This window comes from Brassica napus, chromosome A1 (assembly GCF_020379485.1).
Source record: "Brassica napus cultivar Da-Ae chromosome A1, Da-Ae, whole genome shotgun sequence".
NCBI lineage: Eukaryota > Viridiplantae > Streptophyta > Magnoliopsida > Brassicales > Brassicaceae > Brassica > Brassica napus.
The window spans coordinates 29,421,912-29,441,171 of record NC_063434.1 but is presented as its reverse complement, the minus strand read 5'-3'; the positions used below and the strand labels follow the sequence as shown (position 1 = coordinate 29,441,171).

The 19,260-nt window shown below is 36.7% G+C and overlaps 5 protein-coding genes across 13 annotated transcripts; 2 read left to right on the top strand and 3 right to left on the bottom strand.

The window, feature by feature from the left end:
- The first annotated feature begins 264 nt into the window (after positions 1–264).
- LOC106389628 (bifunctional 3-dehydroquinate dehydratase/shikimate dehydrogenase, chloroplastic) lies at positions 265–4,062 on the top strand. Its single transcript, XM_013829940.3, has 11 exons — positions 265–603; positions 929–1,170; positions 1,510–1,615; positions 1,696–1,914; positions 1,994–2,340; positions 2,421–2,484; positions 2,875–2,983; positions 3,060–3,215; positions 3,328–3,476; positions 3,571–3,733; positions 3,820–4,062. The coding sequence occupies exons 1-11, from the start codon at positions 364–366 to the stop codon at positions 3,858–3,860; spliced, it is 1,836 nt and encodes a 611-aa protein (XP_013685394.1). The 5' UTR covers positions 265–363; the 3' UTR covers positions 3,861–4,062.
- A 113-nt stretch (positions 4,063–4,175) lies between these two features.
- LOC106389631 (probable E3 ubiquitin-protein ligase MARCHF10) lies at positions 4,176–11,940 on the bottom strand. 8 transcript variants are annotated; one of them, XM_048762854.1, is made up of 8 exons: positions 11,783–11,940; positions 5,775–6,137; positions 5,530–5,689; positions 5,138–5,453; positions 4,991–5,063; positions 4,823–4,913; positions 4,661–4,740; positions 4,176–4,579 (listed from the first exon to the last, which is right to left on the bottom strand). In XM_048762854.1, exons 1-8 carry the CDS (start codon positions 11,867–11,869, stop codon positions 4,445–4,447), a joined length of 1,305 nt encoding a protein of 434 aa, XP_048618811.1. In that variant the 5' UTR covers positions 11,870–11,940; the 3' UTR covers positions 4,176–4,444. The 8 variants fall into 8 exon arrangements, with proteins under 8 accessions (XP_048618811.1, XP_048618728.1, XP_048618797.1 ...); XM_048762771.1 differs by lacking the exon at positions 11,783–11,940 and adding an exon at positions 6,958–7,190 and having other exon boundaries at positions 5,530–5,686; XM_048762840.1 differs by lacking the exon at positions 11,783–11,940 and adding an exon at positions 6,994–7,190.
- Positions 8,634–14,155, bottom strand: LOC106389629. 2 transcript variants are annotated; one of them, XM_048762934.1, is made up of 9 exons: positions 14,076–14,155; positions 13,879–13,937; positions 10,667–11,028; positions 10,430–10,597; positions 10,164–10,359; positions 9,695–9,894; positions 9,371–9,523; positions 9,096–9,291; positions 8,634–9,032 (listed from the first exon to the last, which is right to left on the bottom strand). In XM_048762934.1, exons 3-9 carry the CDS (start codon positions 10,979–10,981, stop codon positions 9,016–9,018), a joined length of 1,245 nt encoding a protein of 414 aa, XP_048618891.1. In that variant the 5' UTR covers positions 10,982–11,028; positions 13,879–13,937; positions 14,076–14,155; the 3' UTR covers positions 8,634–9,015. The 2 variants fall into 2 exon arrangements, with proteins under 2 accessions (XP_048618891.1, XP_048618916.1); XM_048762959.1 differs by having other exon boundaries at positions 9,695–9,891; positions 13,879–14,135.
- Positions 14,156–14,838: 683 nt separating this feature from the next.
- LOC106384572 (probable protein phosphatase 2C 35) lies at positions 14,839–16,374 on the bottom strand. Its single transcript, XM_048743310.1, has 4 exons — positions 16,344–16,374; positions 15,626–15,693; positions 15,121–15,522; positions 14,839–14,991 (listed from the first exon to the last, which is right to left on the bottom strand). The coding sequence occupies exons 1-4, from the start codon at positions 16,372–16,374 to the stop codon at positions 14,854–14,856; spliced, it is 639 nt and encodes a 212-aa protein (XP_048599267.1). The 3' UTR covers positions 14,839–14,853.
- On the top strand, positions 16,301–17,873 carry LOC125589959. The gene has a single exon (XM_048762683.1). It carries the CDS (start codon positions 16,376–16,378, stop codon positions 17,723–17,725), a length of 1,350 nt encoding a protein of 449 aa, XP_048618640.1. The 5' UTR covers positions 16,301–16,375; the 3' UTR covers positions 17,726–17,873.
- Positions 17,874–19,260: the final 1,387 nt, after the last annotated feature.

The window sequence follows — 19,260 nt, the reverse complement described above, 5'->3', positions numbered from 1 at the left end:
AGTAAGTTGGAAGCCATAGTAAAGTTTGTAAAAACAAGAAAATTACGAATAGTCTTTTTTTTTTTTTTTTTTTTTGATCAAACAGTCCACTAGTTACATATATAAATTTAGTAATGTCGACGTAATTGTTGGACAAAAAGAGAGTAAAACGAACCCAACAGGCTTATCATGGGCTCACTAAGCCCAAGCCCACTTCCGTAACACAAAACATTCAGACAGAAAAGTACCTTTTGTTTTCCGCCTAATGTCTCAACTCACCACCAATCCCCAGCCACCTACCACTCTGGTTTTTAGTGTATAAAGTTGTAAGAAAAAAAAAATGTGAAAAAGGCCGCACGGTTCCGTTGACGACGACGGCTCTCAATGTCTGTTTTTTTAACTAATCCTCGTCTCACCTACCCTCCTCCTCATGCCCTCTCCACCCCTCGACCGTCACCAACCTCCGTCGCTAACCTCCGTCTCCCCGCCGCTGAGTTCTCTCGCCGCTTCAAATCTAATTTCTTCTCCGCCGAATTATCTTCCCCGCAGACCAGGAGCGTGCCGGTTCCGGTAGTATTTTCCGATCAACAGCGACGTCGGAGCATAGAGCCAAGCAATGTCTATGTTAGTGATTCTTTCCTTTGGTTCTGTTCTGTTTTGGAGTTGATCGGTTCAGACAAAGTTCGTCTCTTTGGTCTGATATTTTTGGAATGAAGTGTTTGGTGTTTCGTTTTAGGACATTAGTATTCTCAATCGATCTTTAGGACTTGTTTTAGTTCTAAGTAGTTGTTGGATTTGAGATTAGAGCTTAAAACGATGAGAGCTTAAAAAGAGTTTGATGTTTCGTTTTAGGACATGACTTTGATGTTTAGTTCTTTTAAGTAGGCAGTTGAATTTGAATTTGGAGATGAAGAAGATGAAAGCTAATAATGGATTGTGAAACTTATAGGTGGCTTCAAGTACCACTGGAATGGAGATCGGAAGTCAAGAAACTGTGAAGAATCCGAGTTTGATCTGTGCTCCAGTGATGGCGGATTCGATAGACAAGATGGTGACTGAAACGTGCAAAGCTCAGGAATTGGGTGCAGACTTGGTGGAAATAAGATTAGATAGTCTAAAAGAGTTCAACCCTCTTGAGGATTTGAAAACTATCATAAACAAATCTCCTCTCCCCACTCTCTTCACCTACAGGTTTGTCTGTGTGTGTGTGTTCAAGCTTGAGACCTTTTTTTACCAGCTTGTGTCGAGTTTTTTTTTAATATGCGGGTTGATCTAGTGATATAGAGTTGACTGGCTATTATACTGCCTGAACCGAGTTTGAAATGTATTCCAACTAGTACCAGGGTAGCTAGATTGTCTGTTAATGGACTACCATATAAACTGAATGGGCCTAATCCTAAGCCCAGACTGGCTAAGTAGCAACAACTTTGTTGTGTGGAGCTTTCAATGAATGATCTTGCCTTCTTGTCCTTTCAAGTTGTCTGCTAGTTCTTGTGTTGCACTATGAGTAAATGTTGCTGTGTTCTATAGGCCAAAATGGGAAGGTGGTCAATATGAAGGTGATGAAAATGAGAGGCTGGATGTGCTCCGTTTAGCCATGGAACTAGGAGCTGATTACATTGATGTTGAGCTTCAGGTTCTCATCGTATAAACTGTAGAAAGAGGTGTTTCTAATGCTAATAGCTTCTCCTAACTTCTTATTTGTATGTTTAAAAGGTTGCAAGTGAGTTCATCAAATCGATTGAAGGAAAGAAGCCTGAAAATTTCAGAGTCATTGTCTCATCACACAACTATCAGAACACCCCTTCCGTTGAAGATCTCAGTGACCTTGCCTTAAGAATACAACAAGCTGGAGCCGACATAGTGAAAATCGCTACCACTGCTGTGGACATCACAGATGTTTCTCGCATGTTCCATATAACCTCAAATGCTCAAGTAAGTTTCATTATATAGAATCAAGCGTTTTTGCTAATCTCTGATTGTGATTCTCTGCTGTCAACTGTTTGAACTTCAGGTTCCCACAATTGGACTTGTTATGGGAGAAAGAGGTCTAATGTCTCGGATTCTTTGTTCAAAGTTTGGTGGATATTTAACCTTTGGAACCTTAGAATTTGGGAAAGTCTCAGCACCTGGTCAACCAACGATCAAGGATCTGCTGGATCTTTACAACTTTAGAAGAATTGGTCCTGACACTAAGGTGTATGGGATCATTGGGAAGCCTGTCAGTCACAGCAAATCACCTATTGTTCACAATCAAGCTTTCAAGTCGGTTGATTATAATGGAGTCTATGTCCACCTCTTAGTTGATGATCTTGAGAGCTTTCTTAAAACATACTCATCCTCTGATTTCGCTGGATTCAGGTAAATGTTTGCTCCAGTGATTAAAATAAATGAACATAAATATGTTTTGTGTGTATGATGTAAATCTGTTTTACATGCAGCTGTACAATTCCTCACAAAGAAGCTGCATTGAAATGTTGTGATGAGGTTGATCCATTGGCTAAGGTCTGGTTTGCTAATAACCCCAATGACTGTTTGATAGAGTAATTAGTCCATCCTGCTTCACCCTGAGTGCTTGATTTATTATCTTTATTCAGTGTTCTCAAAATCCGTAAATAAATAAAACAATTTTCTTAAAATCCGATTAAACTGTTTTAAATTGGTTAAAATTGGTCTAAATCGATCTGAATTGGTTTTAAATCTGTTAAATTAAGCAATAATGTTAGTGCAAATCCACAAATTTGTCTAGTTTTTTTTTTGTGTATGTAATTTTTGTAATTTTATAATTAAACCCAAAAACTATATTATCTAATGTAAATGTAAAGTATACAAAAAATAAATCAAGAAAACGCCTAGTTACAACGTGGATAGTTCTTGAGCATTGTCTTTTTACAGTCTATAGGAGCTGTGAACACTGTACTAAGGAGACAAAGCGACGGCAAGTTGCTGGGATACAACACGGATTGTATTGGTTCCATTTCTGCTATTGAGGATGGCCTTCGAAGTAAGTTCTATCTTCACAGTTTTAATCTGGAGAAATGTCGGTTGGACTCATGTAGCCTTTTTTTTCTTTTGTTAAGGCTCAAGTGATGCAAGCAGTGTACCTTCTTCTTCATCTACTTCGCCATTAGCTGGTAAAACAGTGGTGGTTATTGGTGCTGGTGGAGCAGGCAAGGCACTTGCTTATGGTGCAAAAGAGAAGGGAGCCAATGTTGTAATTGCTAATCGAACTTACGGTAAAAACACATATCCTATTTGGTTATTTTCCCCTTTATATATTCTATTAATGGTCATGCTTGGCGTTGACATTACTCCATCTCTTTTGGCTGTCATGTTGTGTTTGTGAAGAGCGAGCACTAGAACTTGCAGAAGCAATTGGAGGTAAAGCGTTATCTCTCACGGATTTAGATAACTTCCATCCGGAAGATGGCATGGTATTGGCTAACACTACCTCTATGGGTATGCAACCAAATGTTGATGAGACTCCCATCTCCAAGGTTATTAGCTCTCCTTGTAACATTTCTCCTTTTGCTTTCTCTCAATAACTAAGGAGCTGTTCTTAAACTTATAGCTTCTTTTTTGTTTCTCCAGCATGCATTGAAGCATTATGCACTGGTCTTTGATGCGGTTTATACACCAAGAATCACACGACTGTTGCGGGAAGCAGAAGAATGCGGAGCCATAACTGTGTCAGGCTCAGAGATGTTTGTGAGGCAGGCCTACGAGCAGTTTGAGATTTTCACCGGTTTGCCTGGTAAGTGTGACTCATGTCTCTGACTCACTTTTACCACTCACCTGGACTAATATGAAAGCTTTTATGTTCCATTGTTTTTGCTGCAGCTCCAAAGGAACTATATTGGCAAATCATGTCAAAGTACTGAGAGTCTGAGACCTCACACTTGTGTATGTGTTTCTTACTAGCATTTGTATTCTCACTTATGTGAGGACATAGCTGATTGATGCTCTCTGTGTACTTATAAATAAACGATAAAAGCTTGTTGAGTTTATGGAAAGACAGAGTTTTGCAGAGTGCTTGTCAAATTTGTGCAACTCTTTTTTCAATGGCAAAACATTTATAACACACTTTCAATACCATATATATACTAATTATATCAAAACTTCAACTGATTACACATTTGGAAGTTGGGTTTATTACAAGCAGTTTTTCTAAAAATCGGTTTAGGGAGCAAATCGGATTTAAACGAAACGATTTTTCTGGATCAATTTTTGAACATTGATTTGAAGCAAGTCTTTTCACCTGATACACGAATTTCTCTTTTACAAATTATCATCGTCCCCTAAATAAAAACTAAAAATACAAAAGGGGCACAAGAAAGGAACATGACTAACAGACTCGAAGAAGAGTGGTTATATATATTTACATTTTACAAGTCACAACACCTTCACCTTCTTCTTCTTCCATGGTACAAACTCAACGAACAAAGAAGCCACAGGAAAAGAGATGTCATACTGGATTTGAGTTCTGTGCAACACGTACACGCCAAGCGAAATAATAAAGGTACAATGAGTTTAAGCACACAGCTATCCCAAAACCAAGAATCCCTGCAAAGAGTATAGCATATATCGCAGGTAGTCTCACCTGAAACATAAGAGTGTGTTTTGATTTATTATTCAAATGCAGCAAAACTGATTTTAAGTGAGAGATTATATTGCTGCTTACTATAGTATATAGTAGATGAACCAATATGCCCACAAGCGCAAACTCAAGTGCTGCATATGTCCATATGTACTCTCTAATAGCTGCAGAGTCATTTTGTAATTACATAAGTGTTTTAAAAGTTTGTTGGCTAACAAAGGAAAGAGATAGGGTGGTTGTGTTTACCAAGGACACTGGCGAAAACGGATGCTAAGAAGCCCAACGTTAATGAAAATGGTCCTGCTATGTAGACAGCTTTAGAAGCCAAGTCCCTAATCTACAAAAGAAACATATAACAATCTTGTTAATATCTTTAAGTATCAACCAAAATAAATAATTTATCTTGGTGGCTACCAGTAATTGCTCAAGGAAGAAGAAGTAACAGACACTGCTGATCAGAACCAGCACCACAAACTCTTGCCAAGCACTGCAACCAAACCATTCAATTTCTCAGTAGACTGGTGAATATAAAGAAGAATCTATAGAAGTTAAAAGAGGTACCTAGCGGTTTGTGTTTGCATATTCTGTTGGCCGCGAGCACGTCTGTTGTTTGTTTGATTAGCTGTGGGCACACGAAGCAACGTAACCGGTAAGTTCTGTACTTCTTGTCTACAGACGTCACAGGTTCTTGTCCCCTTTGTACTAAACCACTTAATGGCACACGCTTCATGAACAAGTCTGAGATCACCTTTGCAGCTGCACTCCATTTTCAGAGTGTTGCCTTCTTCCAACACGTCTAGGCAGATTCTGCACACAGCTTCTTCTTCCGGAATCTCTTCATCGGTTTCTTCCGTAGGAACTGGAGAGGTTTGATCTGCTAATGAAAGAGTAGTAAACACCATCAGCAGCGTAAAATGCCAAAACTCAAACATTTAGATGACAAAAACATGTACCTGCATTTGCCTCAGAGGAAACATGAGCTTTGTGGTTGTCAAATGAAATAGATCTCACAATCACTATGTTTCTTCCAGGCATGGACAAGGATCTTGTAACTGATGGATAAGTTGAATCTTTCTGTAACAAAATACAATCTTCTTTTTCTCCTTTTTCCTGCTAATATGTTGACAAGAACAGAAACTCCTTTTAGCAAATTTAATATCTAATGCACATTGTAACTGTAAGATGGCAAATAACTCACGTTAGGCGGTTCAGCTGGCACAGGAGATAACTTTGAGGCGTGTCTAGATGGAAGGGACAAGCATCTTTTCCAGTAAGGAGAAGTTGTTGAACCGGAAGTAATAATAGTCTTTATAGGTGTTTCCATGAGATAGGGAGATAGTAGAGAGCTTCTCTCGCTTTCAGGATGAGGGACTACAGCTTTCTTTTTGAAGCTTAGGTTACGCAAGATTCCTCTTGGTGAGGATGTAGTAACGCTTTTGAATGAGCTCGTGGACTTCAGTGAACTCTTTGGTCTAGATGGTATTGAAAGATCCAAGTGGGTTCCACTCTGTAGAGAGCTAGACACATCTTCAGTAGATTCTTCTTTCACCTGATGCTCAGCCTATATAAGTAGTAAGTCATTAAATTAATATGTTTGCGCGCGGTAATTGTGAACTCTCGGGAGAATCGATGACTGCATCAAAGATGCACTTGTTATTACACCTGTAAATTCTGAATTGGCTAGTTGTAAATAGCCCCAGGACTATGGAATAAAAGATTATCCCGGACCTACACCGAGGTATTGACGGTGATTCTCAAATAATACATGTCAAAGTTCAGGCCTTTCTCATGCACAATAAAAAACTGAAAATGATTACAACATCTTCTCATAAAAAGAGATACTCAACATTTTCAATTTCTACCAATCACATATTAGTCCTTTCAGAACTCTAGATCAATGATACTTGGAACTAATAAAAAACATAAGCTTGCTTTCCTTTACTTGACTCTCTAAAAGATACTAACTTTGCAATGGTACACAAATGCAAAGCTAAATGGCTAAAGGACTAACATGTCAACAGGTTTGAACTTCTCATTTCACATTTATTCCGTATAAAACAATTACAAATGGCTCAGTTTTGTAATGAAAACATAAACAAATAAAAAAAGGGAGAAATGCCTACTAAGTGAATTAAACAAATCAAATCCAGATTCCAGAGGAAGAGACAACAAAGATGTCAGAAAAATCAGAAAGAGAGAACAAAGATGTCACCTTTACCTTATAATCTACAAACCCATCAATAATAAAACGTTACAGATACGTTTTCTAGCGATTCTTCTACATAAGGCGCATGGTATGAGGAAAAGCTTTTAAATTTACCTAATAATCTACAAACCCAGAATAATTAAACCTTATAAGGTTTTAAAGGGAAGAGACAAACATTTTTTTTTGTTTTTTGTTTGGAGACAAAGCACACCTGAGGAGGAGATGAGGAAGAAGAACCTCCCACGATTATAGCAATCTCGGGTTGTTGAGCTGCCTGATCTTGTTGCTTCATCGTCATCGTACCAATACTAAACCGGTGATATAAATTAGTACTGTTTGTAATCAAAGCTGCTCGACAAATATTCTGAGCAGAGAGATGAGAATCAAACTATTTAATGAAATTTATTTGAGGTTTCTTTTTATACAGTTGAATCCACGACTGACATTATACGTTGCCACTCACACTCCTTTATTTACTCTGCTTTGCTTTCCTATTATCCAGTTTAAATTATTTTTTTTCTTCTAATTATGTGATTTTGGAAATGATGTGTTGTATTGGTTTTTAAAGTTTTACCAAAAAGTCTACATTTGAAAATTAAAAATTATCACCTTTGAAGATAGGTTGATGAACTTTACAAGTGGTACTATGTATTTAATATTTTTAATATGCATAAAACTATAAACTATTCCAATTTCCAAATAACATACAAGTCACTCACGATGGTCTTTAAATATTCGCGTCTTTAATACCTCACTAAATTTTCTTTGTATAAACTACTATATCCTCATGTAATGTATTAAACCACGTGTTACAATGATACCCTCGAATGAAAATAACAAAGGTATAGTTTGGTGGGGGTTTGAGAAAAGCTTGGATAGGTTTTGGTTTAACTTTAAGTGTTGGCAAATGTTCATTTAATTTAGGCTAATGAAAAGAGAACACTAAATCAGTTCTTATATGTTACCACAATACTTGACACATCTTTTAAAATCAACACACTTGATCGAATTTAAATTTTTGCAACTAGTCTTGAACAATTGTCATAGAATATGATTTTGGAACCGAGAGAATATAATTTAATATTATGTGTATAAAATATAAATAAAACAAAAAGATAGTAAAAAATATAATAATTAAAAAATTAGGTTTAGGATGTGGAGATTATGGTTTAGAATTTAAGATTTATTATATAAAATTTAAATAATAAATTCAAAAATGTATTTTGAAAAATTAAAAAAAAATAAGAAAAATATAAGAAAAAATCAGAGAAAAATCTGAAAAAAATTCAAATTTTTTTTTATATTGTTCTTTTTTAAAAAAATTTCTAATGAAACAAGAATATGTTTATGGTTATAATTATGGTTTATTTCATCAAGCTGAAATCAATAATCAGTCATAATTTTTTGTGTTGTTAGAATAATTTTTTTAGGTGAACAAAAAATTCTTCAAAATTAGATTTATGAATTTTCCCCTTTACCATTAACGTAAGAGAACAATACTGATGAGCATTAAAATTGTATATTCAAGCACGAAAATTGTATAGAAAAACATTTATAATAACATATGCGATATAAAATTTATTTGTTTGTGTCTTTGTCAATATTTATTTAGTTGTTTTATCTGTATATTTTCAGCTTTAATCTTGGACTAATAGAATAGCAAATATCTCAAATTAACCCTCACAATAGATTCTAATGTCATGTTTTCAAACAATTTTCATTTATAACAGTAGCAAACTGTATTTCAGTTTTAATAATATATATGAGATGGGTTATGTCATGACATTATTTGAGAATGTCAGAGATGTGTGAAAGAAGCTCATACACATGATATAAATAACCTGTCTAAAATGTACAATGATAATTGTGATATAAATAACCTGGCATGATACAATGTCAGAGATGTGTGAAAGAAGCTCATACACATGACATTATTGCTCTCTCTTAGTAGCCAGAGATATTTGAAAGAAGCTCATACACATGATATAAAGAGAGAGCATTACTTTCACTTGCTATATATGATGAATATGTGACATAGTAAGAGTATACAACAGAAAAACAAACAAAGGGGGAAAATAGGAATACCGAATAATGCCATCATCATGATCATTATCATTCATTAGACAGGTTTTTTATCTGTAGAATGATAATTGTGATATCATCAGTCCTATTCTCATGCTCCAACCACAGTTTATATGATTCTGCTGCAGCTGCTGCACATCCATCTCTCGGATCAGCATATCTCCCCACCTGCAAACACACACACACTTCTCAATCACTCTATAGACAAGAGTTGTGTCATAATTACAATACCTTCTGATTTTGGACTTGGCCTACAAAGGATGGCATGATAATCCCTTTGCCAAAACTTCCTCTCTACTTTAGCTTGATACTCCACAAGATCTCCATTGTCAATCTCTCTAGCCATAAACGTGATGTATGACTTGAACCCATTCACCTTGCTCAGATTAGCCCTCACAATAGATTCTAATGTTAGTTTGGATCCCTCCTACACCAAAAACAAATTGTCGATCAAATATTGGTAAGTTGTCTCACATGTCTAATTAAGATATGAGTTAATTATATACCTTCATCTCATTGTATTTGTTCAGGGCCACATCTACCATGTTTTCCATGTACTGGCGACCCGTAAGCCCGGTAGGATATAATTGATTATCAAGATCAACAGGAGAAAAGTAACGAAGTCGTCCCGGGTAGACTTCTCCATCAACAAAGAAACCCTGAGAGTGAGCACACAAGCATTTGACTTTGGATATACAGATTAACAAATTTTAATTTAGCCCAACAGAAAAATCACCATATATCCAATCCAAATTCAAAGTTATTGTATGGTTGATTCATAAAATCAATCAAATATATGTTCATTTTTATAAGTAGAATCTACAAAGTACCTTATTCTTGTACATCTGAGGTCTATATAGACGCATTTTTTCAATTTCTTCCTCTGAGGGAGCTGTCTTCGTTGGGGGTTTGAAATCGGTTCCCTCGTCGAAACTATCCACATCCCATGCTTGTTCACTTTCACGACTGGACTCATCACTAGACTCCCCATCGGTGGTAGAATCCGAGTACTCAACATCCATCGGCTCTTCTTCAAGATAGAAAAAAAATAAATAATATAGCTATTTTAACAAAGCAGAAAGATGAACAAACTTCTTAAGACGTTTGGTTCAAGTCAGTAACACAGAAGTTTAAATTGACGTTCGTGGGTTCTAAAATATGCAACAAAAACAGAAACATTAAGTGACACAGTACATATATAACACACAAGTGTTTGTGGGTTCCAACACAACATTACAAAATAAAAACAATCAAAAACGATGCTTAATGAAGAACCATATGCTAAGAGTGTATGTATACCTTTGGGTTCTGGAGTTGGCCTGCAAAAGATGACATGAGTTTTCTTTTGCCAAATTCTCTTGTCTGTTTTTGCCTGGTACTCTACAAGTAGATCACCATTTGAAGACTCTCTGGCCATAAAGGTAATGTAGCATTTGAGCCCACACGCCAAATCAATGATAGACCTCACAATAGATTCACATGTCACCGTTAACCCCTACAAGAGAAGTCTACACCCAGCATTAGGAAAAAATTAATTCTAAAGTGAAAATTGATATAAAGCCAACCTTGATCTTGTTGTATCTTTCCAGGGCCAAATCAACCATGCTTTTCATGTACTCACGGCCAGTAAGTCCATTAGCACCACTGTATTCAAATGGTTCATCGAGATCGATGGGGAAGAGTTGTCTGTAGAGTAGGCTCCCCGGGTAGCTATCTATATCAACGTCGAATCCCTGAGAAAACCACCAGCAATGATCATGATCATCAAGTTTATCAAAGTTACACACTATCAAGAGACAAACCTTGCTCTTGTACATGGAAGATCTGTACCGATGCATCTTCTGACCTATCTCATCGTTGGGATCAAGATTCCTTCTAGGTCTGTAGTCGAATCCATCGTCGAAACTATCCACTTCCCATTCTTGGCCTTCCTCGCGGCTGGACGCGTCGCTTTCCTCGCATTTCTCCTCCTGTTCTTCGTTAACGTCGCCTACACCACCGTCTTCGACATCATCGGAAGAATCCAGTAAAGAACCGCCATTCGCCTTAGGCATCCCTGTAGCCGTAGGCCGTGTCTCCTTGCCGAGCTCCATGGGTTTCGTGACGTTCGTTATCATCGAAGTGCGTTGAATAGATTCAGACGTCAACAACTTTTGAATTAACCCTAGGACGTAAGGCAAAAGGTTACTACAAATCAACAATGGGTTAATCTCTGGTATAGAGATTTTTATAATTATAAATTAATATTGTAAATATCCTTTATTAGTTTTAAGATTTTGTATGTAGTCAAAATGTCTTTTTATAAAAATAACATAAATAAGAAAAAAAATTCCAGATCTTTTAGATCTTCTCCATTTTCTTTTCTGGTACAAATCCAATGAATTCTTATCAGGATTTATCAATAATCTCCACAAAACTAATAAAGCAAAAACAGTTTCAAACCTCTTTGACCATCATCATATATTAGTACGAGATACAACTATGCATTAAAACAATATTGTCATATTTTTTAAAATTTTGTCAATATCTATGTGTTAACCCCTATGAAAATATTGTAATTTTGGTAAATACTAAATGCTTTATATACTGAAGCCTATAATCTTTAGTGTTGTTTTAAAATTTCTAACCACATTCTAAATTTGTATTAATGTATTTTAAGCTCTTTTTCATGCTATGTGAGAATCCTTATAATTTTTTTATCAATTATGATGATTATGATCATCAAGTTTTTATCAAAGTTACACACGATCAAGAAATAAACGTTTTCTAGCGATTCTTCATCCACATAAGGCGCATGGTATGAGGAAAAGCTATAAGATTTACCTAATAATCTACAAACCCAGAATAATTAAACCTTATAAGGTTTTAAACGGAAGAGACAAAGATTTTTTTTGTTTTTGTTTGGAGACAAAGCACACCTGAGGAGGAGATGAGGAAGATGAACCGCCCACGATTATAGCAATCTCGGGTTGTTGAGCTGCCTGATCTTGTTGCTTCATCGTCATCGTACCAATACTAAACCGGTGATATAAATTACTGTTTGTAATCAAAGCTGCTCGACATGTACTCTGCGAGAGAGAAGAGAATCAAAGTATTTAATGAAATTATTTGAGTTATTATTATGGTTTAAGTTATTTATGTGCGTATCAAAAAAATTCTTCAATTTTGTTAGTCTGATACACGAAGTTCACTATTCCCTTCAATATTTCTCTAGATAATTCTAGTATATCTTTTACAATTACTTTCAAAAGGAGAAAATCAATTCAGTGGTCTACCGGAAGACAAAAACATTTAAAAGAGTAATATTTTCCTAAGTAAATTATTATTATTAACTAATGGATGGTTCATATCTTTTGCATGCAACTTTCGTTCCATGAGCCACTTTTATTTGCTTTAGGATTTTAACTTTCTTCTTCCTCATTTTCTTTCTATGCTTGTTCTTTTGGGTCTACTAATTTAAGCAAAAGAAAAATGCCTTTGTTTTTTTTATTTCTCTGGACTGATGTGGATGCTACTTCAAAGTGTTGGCAAGTTTTTCTTGGTCTTTTATCCTCATTGTTTTGTTTTTTCTTCCCAAAATTTGTGTGGAATCAAGAAACTGACTTTAATGTTTGTTTGGGCCATTTGTATTTGCTTTAGGGTTTTGACTAGCTTCTTCTTCTGATCGCTTCTCTTTTCATTATTCATTACGTTTCTGCCTGTTTCTTTCGTTCTTTCGGATTTATTATTATTATTATCTAATCAAAAAAAATGTTTTTCATCTGACTTAGATGTTTTAGTAAGTTTATAATTTCTTAGGTTTTTATCATATATTTTGTTGTTGTGAGAACAATTTTCTTGACTTTGCTATATCATATTTATTTAGCAGTAACCAGTGAAGAGATTGGAGCTCGCACTGCACACCAGAGAAGAGCTCACTTTTTGTGCATTCTCTTTTTGCAGCAAAATGATGAAAAAACACAAAAAGTGAATTGGGTGTTTCATCCCAAAGAAGATGCCCACATAATTTTCATTGAAGACGAATTGAACACTGCTCATGTTGGTATAATCATAGAAATCGATGAAGAATTCAGATTTACTATGTGAGGTACAGTGAAAAAATGTTAATTTGTACAATGTAAAACTAATGTTTATTGCTTATTAGTTATTTATCCTGATTTTTTTAGTTGTTGTTTAGGAGATTTACAAAGTGAGGCTAAGTGGCTAACAATACCCAACAAGAAAAGTGTAATACTCAAGCATACATCCAGATCAGGTTAGCCTGATTGATATTCAGAGTAAAGGTGCACAACCCATTAATTGGTAAAAGCCCAACTTTTGATGTTGTGCTTGAACTTTTCAAATAAAAATGTATATTTAGAGTTTCATTCTATTTTTTTATTTGTGTTCTCAATATTCCACGTTAACAAGCACACACTAGCAAGGTGTATGCTTAAAACCATCAATTAGGTTCAATTGTGACTAAAACGCAAACTTAGTGTTTCCCTTTGAGCTTCATTTTAACTTCAAATCCGATTAAACTGGCGAATAGTTTTTACCTTAAACTAGGTCTAATTAGAAAATAAGACAAAATTTAAACATATAAAGGCGTATCCTATTTCGGAATAAGTTTCTCTGTTCATAATGTCTTATAAGCTTAGTAGAACATCGATCTGATTCAAAAAATCAAAACAAACTCAATTACCATAATAATTTAATAACTATCTAACCTAAGATTAGAAAAATGCATCCATTAGCCAATAATTACAATATCATACCTTCTGATTTCTGACTTGGCTTACAAAGGATAGCATGATGTTCCCTTTGCCAAAACTTCCTCTCTATTTTAGCTTGACACTTTACAAGATCTCAATTGTCAATCTCTATAGCCACAAACATGATGTATGACTTGTACACATTCACCTTACTCAGATTATCCCTAACAACAGATTCTAATGTCACATTGGATCCCTAAACAAAAACAAATTATCGATCAAATACTGGTCAATTGACACACATGTTTAAAATCATATACCTTCTTCTCATTGCATTTATCTAGAAGCACATCCATCTTGTTTTCCATATAATGGCAACCTGTAAGCCCGGTATGATATAATTCCTCATCAAGATCAACCGAAGAAAAGTAAATAATTCTTTGGGGTAGACTTCTCCATTCACAAAGAAACTCTGAGCACAAAAGATAACAAAAAAAAAAGTTTTATGATCTTTTACCTCTTCTTCAGAGATCTTATTCTCTTTATGGTACAAATCCAATGAAATCTTATCAAGATGTATCAATAATCTCCACAAAGCTGATAAAATACATTTTTATTAGCATTGTGTCATTATCATCGACTTCGGTTCATCAGGGTATCAGCCCAACTTACCAATTGGTCCATTATAACCGACTTCGGTTCACTAGGATATCAGCCTAACTTACCAATTTGTTCATTCAAATCAGGCCAATGACATTTGCATAACCGGATTCAAATCGAGGACTACATAGGCAAAGATAAAATATGCATTGCAAACCAATCATTTTTTTGTCAATTTCTTTGATCAACAGCTTTGTTTTGTCGATTTCGTGTTTCTGATAAATTGTTTGTAACGTCTCTTGTTCTTGAATCAGTTAGCTTTTGTTCTCTACCAATGGACTCTCTATTTCAATTGGGACTATAAATGGGATCGTTTTACTTCTAGGTTAAGCGATAATTACATTTCTAGAAGGAATCTGGACTCAAAATGCATACATATACTAAAAGGTCATCTTATGTACTCAGATTAAATCATTTAACACATCAAGTCAAGGTACAACATTCAGCAGCCAGCCGATAGTTATTATCTGTTTTCAGCTCATGTTGTGTCTGTCTCTCAGTAACTATATATAAAGAGAGAGCATTCGTTTCACTTGCTATATATGATGAATATGTGACATACTAAGAGTATACAACAACAAACAAACAAAGGGGGCAAATACGAATACTGAATCATGCCATCATCATGATCATCATCATTCATTATACAGGTTTTTGATCTGTACAATGATAATTGTGATATCATCAGTCCTATTCTCATGCTCCAACCACAGTTTGTATGATTCCGCTGTCGCTGCTGCGCAACCATCTCTCGGATCAGCATATCTCCCCGCCTGCGTACACACACACACACACACACACACACACACACACACACACACACACACACACACACACACACACACAACACAGACATAAGATACCTTTAAAGGAGCTGTGTCTTTATGTCTTTATATAATTACCATATCAACAACAGCTTGGCTTGGAAGAAACTCAAAGATCCCATCACTCGCAACAACAAAGAACAAATGATTCGGCGAAAGATGAACCATAGACACTTCAGGCTCCGCGGTAACACCAATCCCTTCAGCTGTACAATCACCAACGCTTCTCGTGAATGCTGTCCCAGGATACATCCCGTTCTGTAACCAAAGCCTAGGCGGGTCACCTCCTTCGCTCTCTTCGTTAGCCCATGTTTGAATATTAGGATCTTTCAACCGTTCAACTTGATCAACAGTCATCACTCTTGCTCTACACGCTTTCACCCTCTCACACTCATCTTCCCTAAAAGGCGTCTGATCATAAGACAAATCCTCTGCTAGAACCCTGTTCCTGTCTTTAACAGCGAGTACAGCGCGAGTCCCCTATATTAACGACATAGATCTTGTCCCCAACGACAAGAACTGTAATAGCAGTGGTGCAACTCATGGAATCATCGATCTCGCTCTCGTGCAACTCATCGTTGACCCTCAAGAAAGCAGACTTGTAAGCCTTCTCGGGATCATGAACCAGAGCAGAGCTTTGTATACTGAAACCTATAAAATATTGAATTTTTGGTAAATACTTTATATACTGAAGCCTAATCTTTAGTGTTGTTTTAAAATTTCTAACCATATTCTACATATATTCTACATTTGTATTAATGTATCCTAAACTATTTTTCATGGTAAGTGAGCGTAGTTCAATCGTTTTTATAATTTAATTTAGTAAAAATTCATATATTTTCTAAATTAGGGGACTAACCATTATAAAATCACTATTATCTAGAGAAATGGAGAAAAAAAATGTTCCAAACCTCTTTGACCATCATCATATATTAGTACAAGATGCAACTGTGAAATAAGAAAATATTGTCATATTTTTTGAAATTTTGTCAATATCTGTGTACCCCTACGAAAATATTGAGTTTTTGGTAAATACTTTATATGCTGAAGCTTATAATCTTTAGTGTTGTTTTAAAATTTCTAACCACATTCTATATTTGTATTAATGTACTTTAAGCTCTTTTTCATGGTATATGTGAATCATTATAATTTTTATCAATTAATTTAGTAAAACTTCATAATACTCCATAAATCGATGGAACAACAACTATAAAATCACTATAGTTGCGTTTAGCTCTGAGGGGAACGGTGCGTTTAGCTCTGAGGGGGATTTTGTGGAGATTAGGGTTTTGGTTCTAAACTTCGCCAAGTCATCGGTTCCGGCGCCGCCATAATGCCTCTGCCGGAGGTTGTGGCTGTTACAGATTCTCGGCAAGATGGTCTCACACAGAATTCACAAAAACCAGCTCCGTTAACTCGCTCGTGGGTGAAGGTCGCCCAACAAAATCAAAAAGAATTAACAAAATACGATGTTCAAATCAAGATGGAGGATGGTATCGGATCTGTAGAGATTCCAGATGAAGTCTTCAAGGACCCTCAACCCCTTTGGGAAGACTTTCTGATCGGAAAGTTTTTGGACAAAGCCCCACATATTGGGAAAGTTCACGCAATCGTTAATAAGATTTGGGCTTCCGACAAGTCACAAATGGTAGAGGTTTATGAGATAAACCCTACAACTATGAAGTTCAGAATCCTCGACTCAGCAATGAGAGGAAGGGTTTTGCGCAGAGGTATGTGGAATTTAGCAGAGGTACCAGTTGTGATGACTGAATGGAAACCCTTTGTCGAAGAGGAAGAACTCCATAACTCTGTTCCTTTGTGGGTTCATCTTAAAAATGTTCCCATGAACATGTTCTCGTGGAAAGGACTCAGTTTCGCCACAAGCCCGATAGGTGTTCCAGTTAAACTTCACCCTGATACTGCTCTATGCAAAGATCTCAAGGTGGCTAAAGTTTTTGTCAAAGCAGACCTTACAAAAGCTCTCCCGCGGTCTATGAATTTCAAATATCAGGGAAAGGATACACTCATTGATTTCACCTTTCCATGGTTGCCAACTAAATGTACAACGTGTGGGAAATGGGGCCACTCAGAAAAGGATTGTTTAAGACCGAAGGAGATAGAGGTAACAAAATTAGATGATGAAGTGGTGGGTTCACCTATAACAGTGGAGGAGGGTAGTGCCAAGGATTTGGATAGTGGAAACAATGAGGAAATTCAACCAGTGCAGTCTCATACCGAGAATGAAAACCCGGAGGAGGCAGAGCAAGTAGTGGAGGCAGAGCAAGTAGTGGATGTGAGTACCTCTGCTGGAAAAGAAAATGAAGATAATCAGGAGGAAAGCTGGTTAACACCAGTTAAAGTGAGCAGAACACCGGAGAAATTAAAGGACCTTGAATCTGGTCAGGGTTCGATTATCTCAAATTCTCGATTCGCAGTACTGAGTTCAGATGAGGAAGAGGAAGAGGGTGAGATACTGCAACAGGAAGCAGTTTTAGAAAAAGACAATACTCCACCTCAGGAACCAATTCAAAAGAAGCAGGAAGTACAAAACAAAGCTATGTCTACTAGACCATCTTTGCCGCGTGTTTCAAAAGACAACCATAAGCTTGTCTCCAACTCAAATGTCCCAAAGACTACTGACTGCGGTCAAAATCTTTTGGGGAAAAAGTTGACCATGAAATAACTGATGTCGGGTTTCTATTGGAACATCCGGGGTTTTAACAAAAATAAAAAGCATACTGTTGTAAAAGAATGGATCAGAAGAGGAGGTATGAAGTTTGGATGTTTGATAGAAACCCGAGTGAAGGAGAACAGAGCAGAGAGGATTGTGTCATCTGTTTTCCACAATTGGTCAACTATATCTAATTATGAAAACCATCGACTGGGTAGAATATGGGTTGTATGGAGTCCTGAAGTCAGAGTTACCCCTTGCTTCAAGACAAATCAAATTATCACCTGTTCAGTGCTACTGGAAGGCATGGAAGAAGAGTTCTTTTGCTCTTTTGTTTACGCATCCAACAGCGCTGAAGAAAGAAAAGAGTTATGGAATGATCTTAAAGACCACCAGAACTCACCTTTGCTTAAAGACAAGCCATGGATTGTGCTTGGTGATTTCAATGAGACTCTGCACCTGGAGGAATACTCGGGTCCAAACATATCGACTGTCTCTACAGGTATGCGGGACTTTCAAGATGTGTGTCGGCACTGCTCACTCATTGATATGAAAGCTCACGGTCCTCTGTTAACTTGGAGTAATAAACGCAAGGAAGATCTCATTCGAAAGAAGCTAGATCGAACACTGGTGAATGACGTGTGGACCACTAAATTCCCAAACACTTATTGTGTCTTTGAGGCTGGAGGGTGCTCTGATCACCTACGATGTAGGCTTCAGATCCTACCAACTCCTTTAAAACCAAAACGCCCATTCAAGTTTACCAACGCTGTGGCAGAGGCACCAGGCTTCCTTCCTCTAATGGAAAGTTTCTGGAGTAGTACTACTCCCCTGCATAACTCGACATCAGCTCTATTTAGACTTTCCAAGAAACTCAAGGAACTAAAACCGGCTCTTCGACAACTAAGTAAAGACACTGTGGGCGATATTACAAAGAGAACTAGAGAGGCTTTTGATAAACTTTGTCTTTGTCAGACAAGAGCGATGACAAACCCTGCCCCTGATGTGCTGGAGGACGAAGTTCGAGCTCATGATAAATGGGAACTACTTTCGTCTATTGAAGAAAAGGTTCTTAGCCAAAAAGCCAAGATGCATTGGTTAAATGTTGGGGATGGGAACAATACGAGTTTTCACAATTCAGTGAAGTTTAGAGCAGCCAAAAACTCTATTCGAGAGATACAAAAGGAGGATGGTGTCATTGTTACAACTCAGGAAGAGATAAAGACAGAAGCGGTTAATTATTTCCAGGGCTTTCTGGCAAAAGAGGTTGTGGGACACAATGGAATGGAAGTTGATGAGCTGAAAACGCTTCTGAACTTTCAATGTGAGGAGGCAGATAGAGCGCTCCTGTCACACGAGGTTCCGGCCATTGAGATTAAACATGTGTTATTCGCAATGGCTAACAACAAGTCTCCAGGTCCGGATGGATACACATGCGAATTTTTTAAGGTTGCTTGGGACATTGTGGGGGCTGATTTTGTGATCGCAGTCCAATCTTTTTTCAAGACTGGTTTCTTGCCTAAGGGGATAAATTCTACTATTCTAGC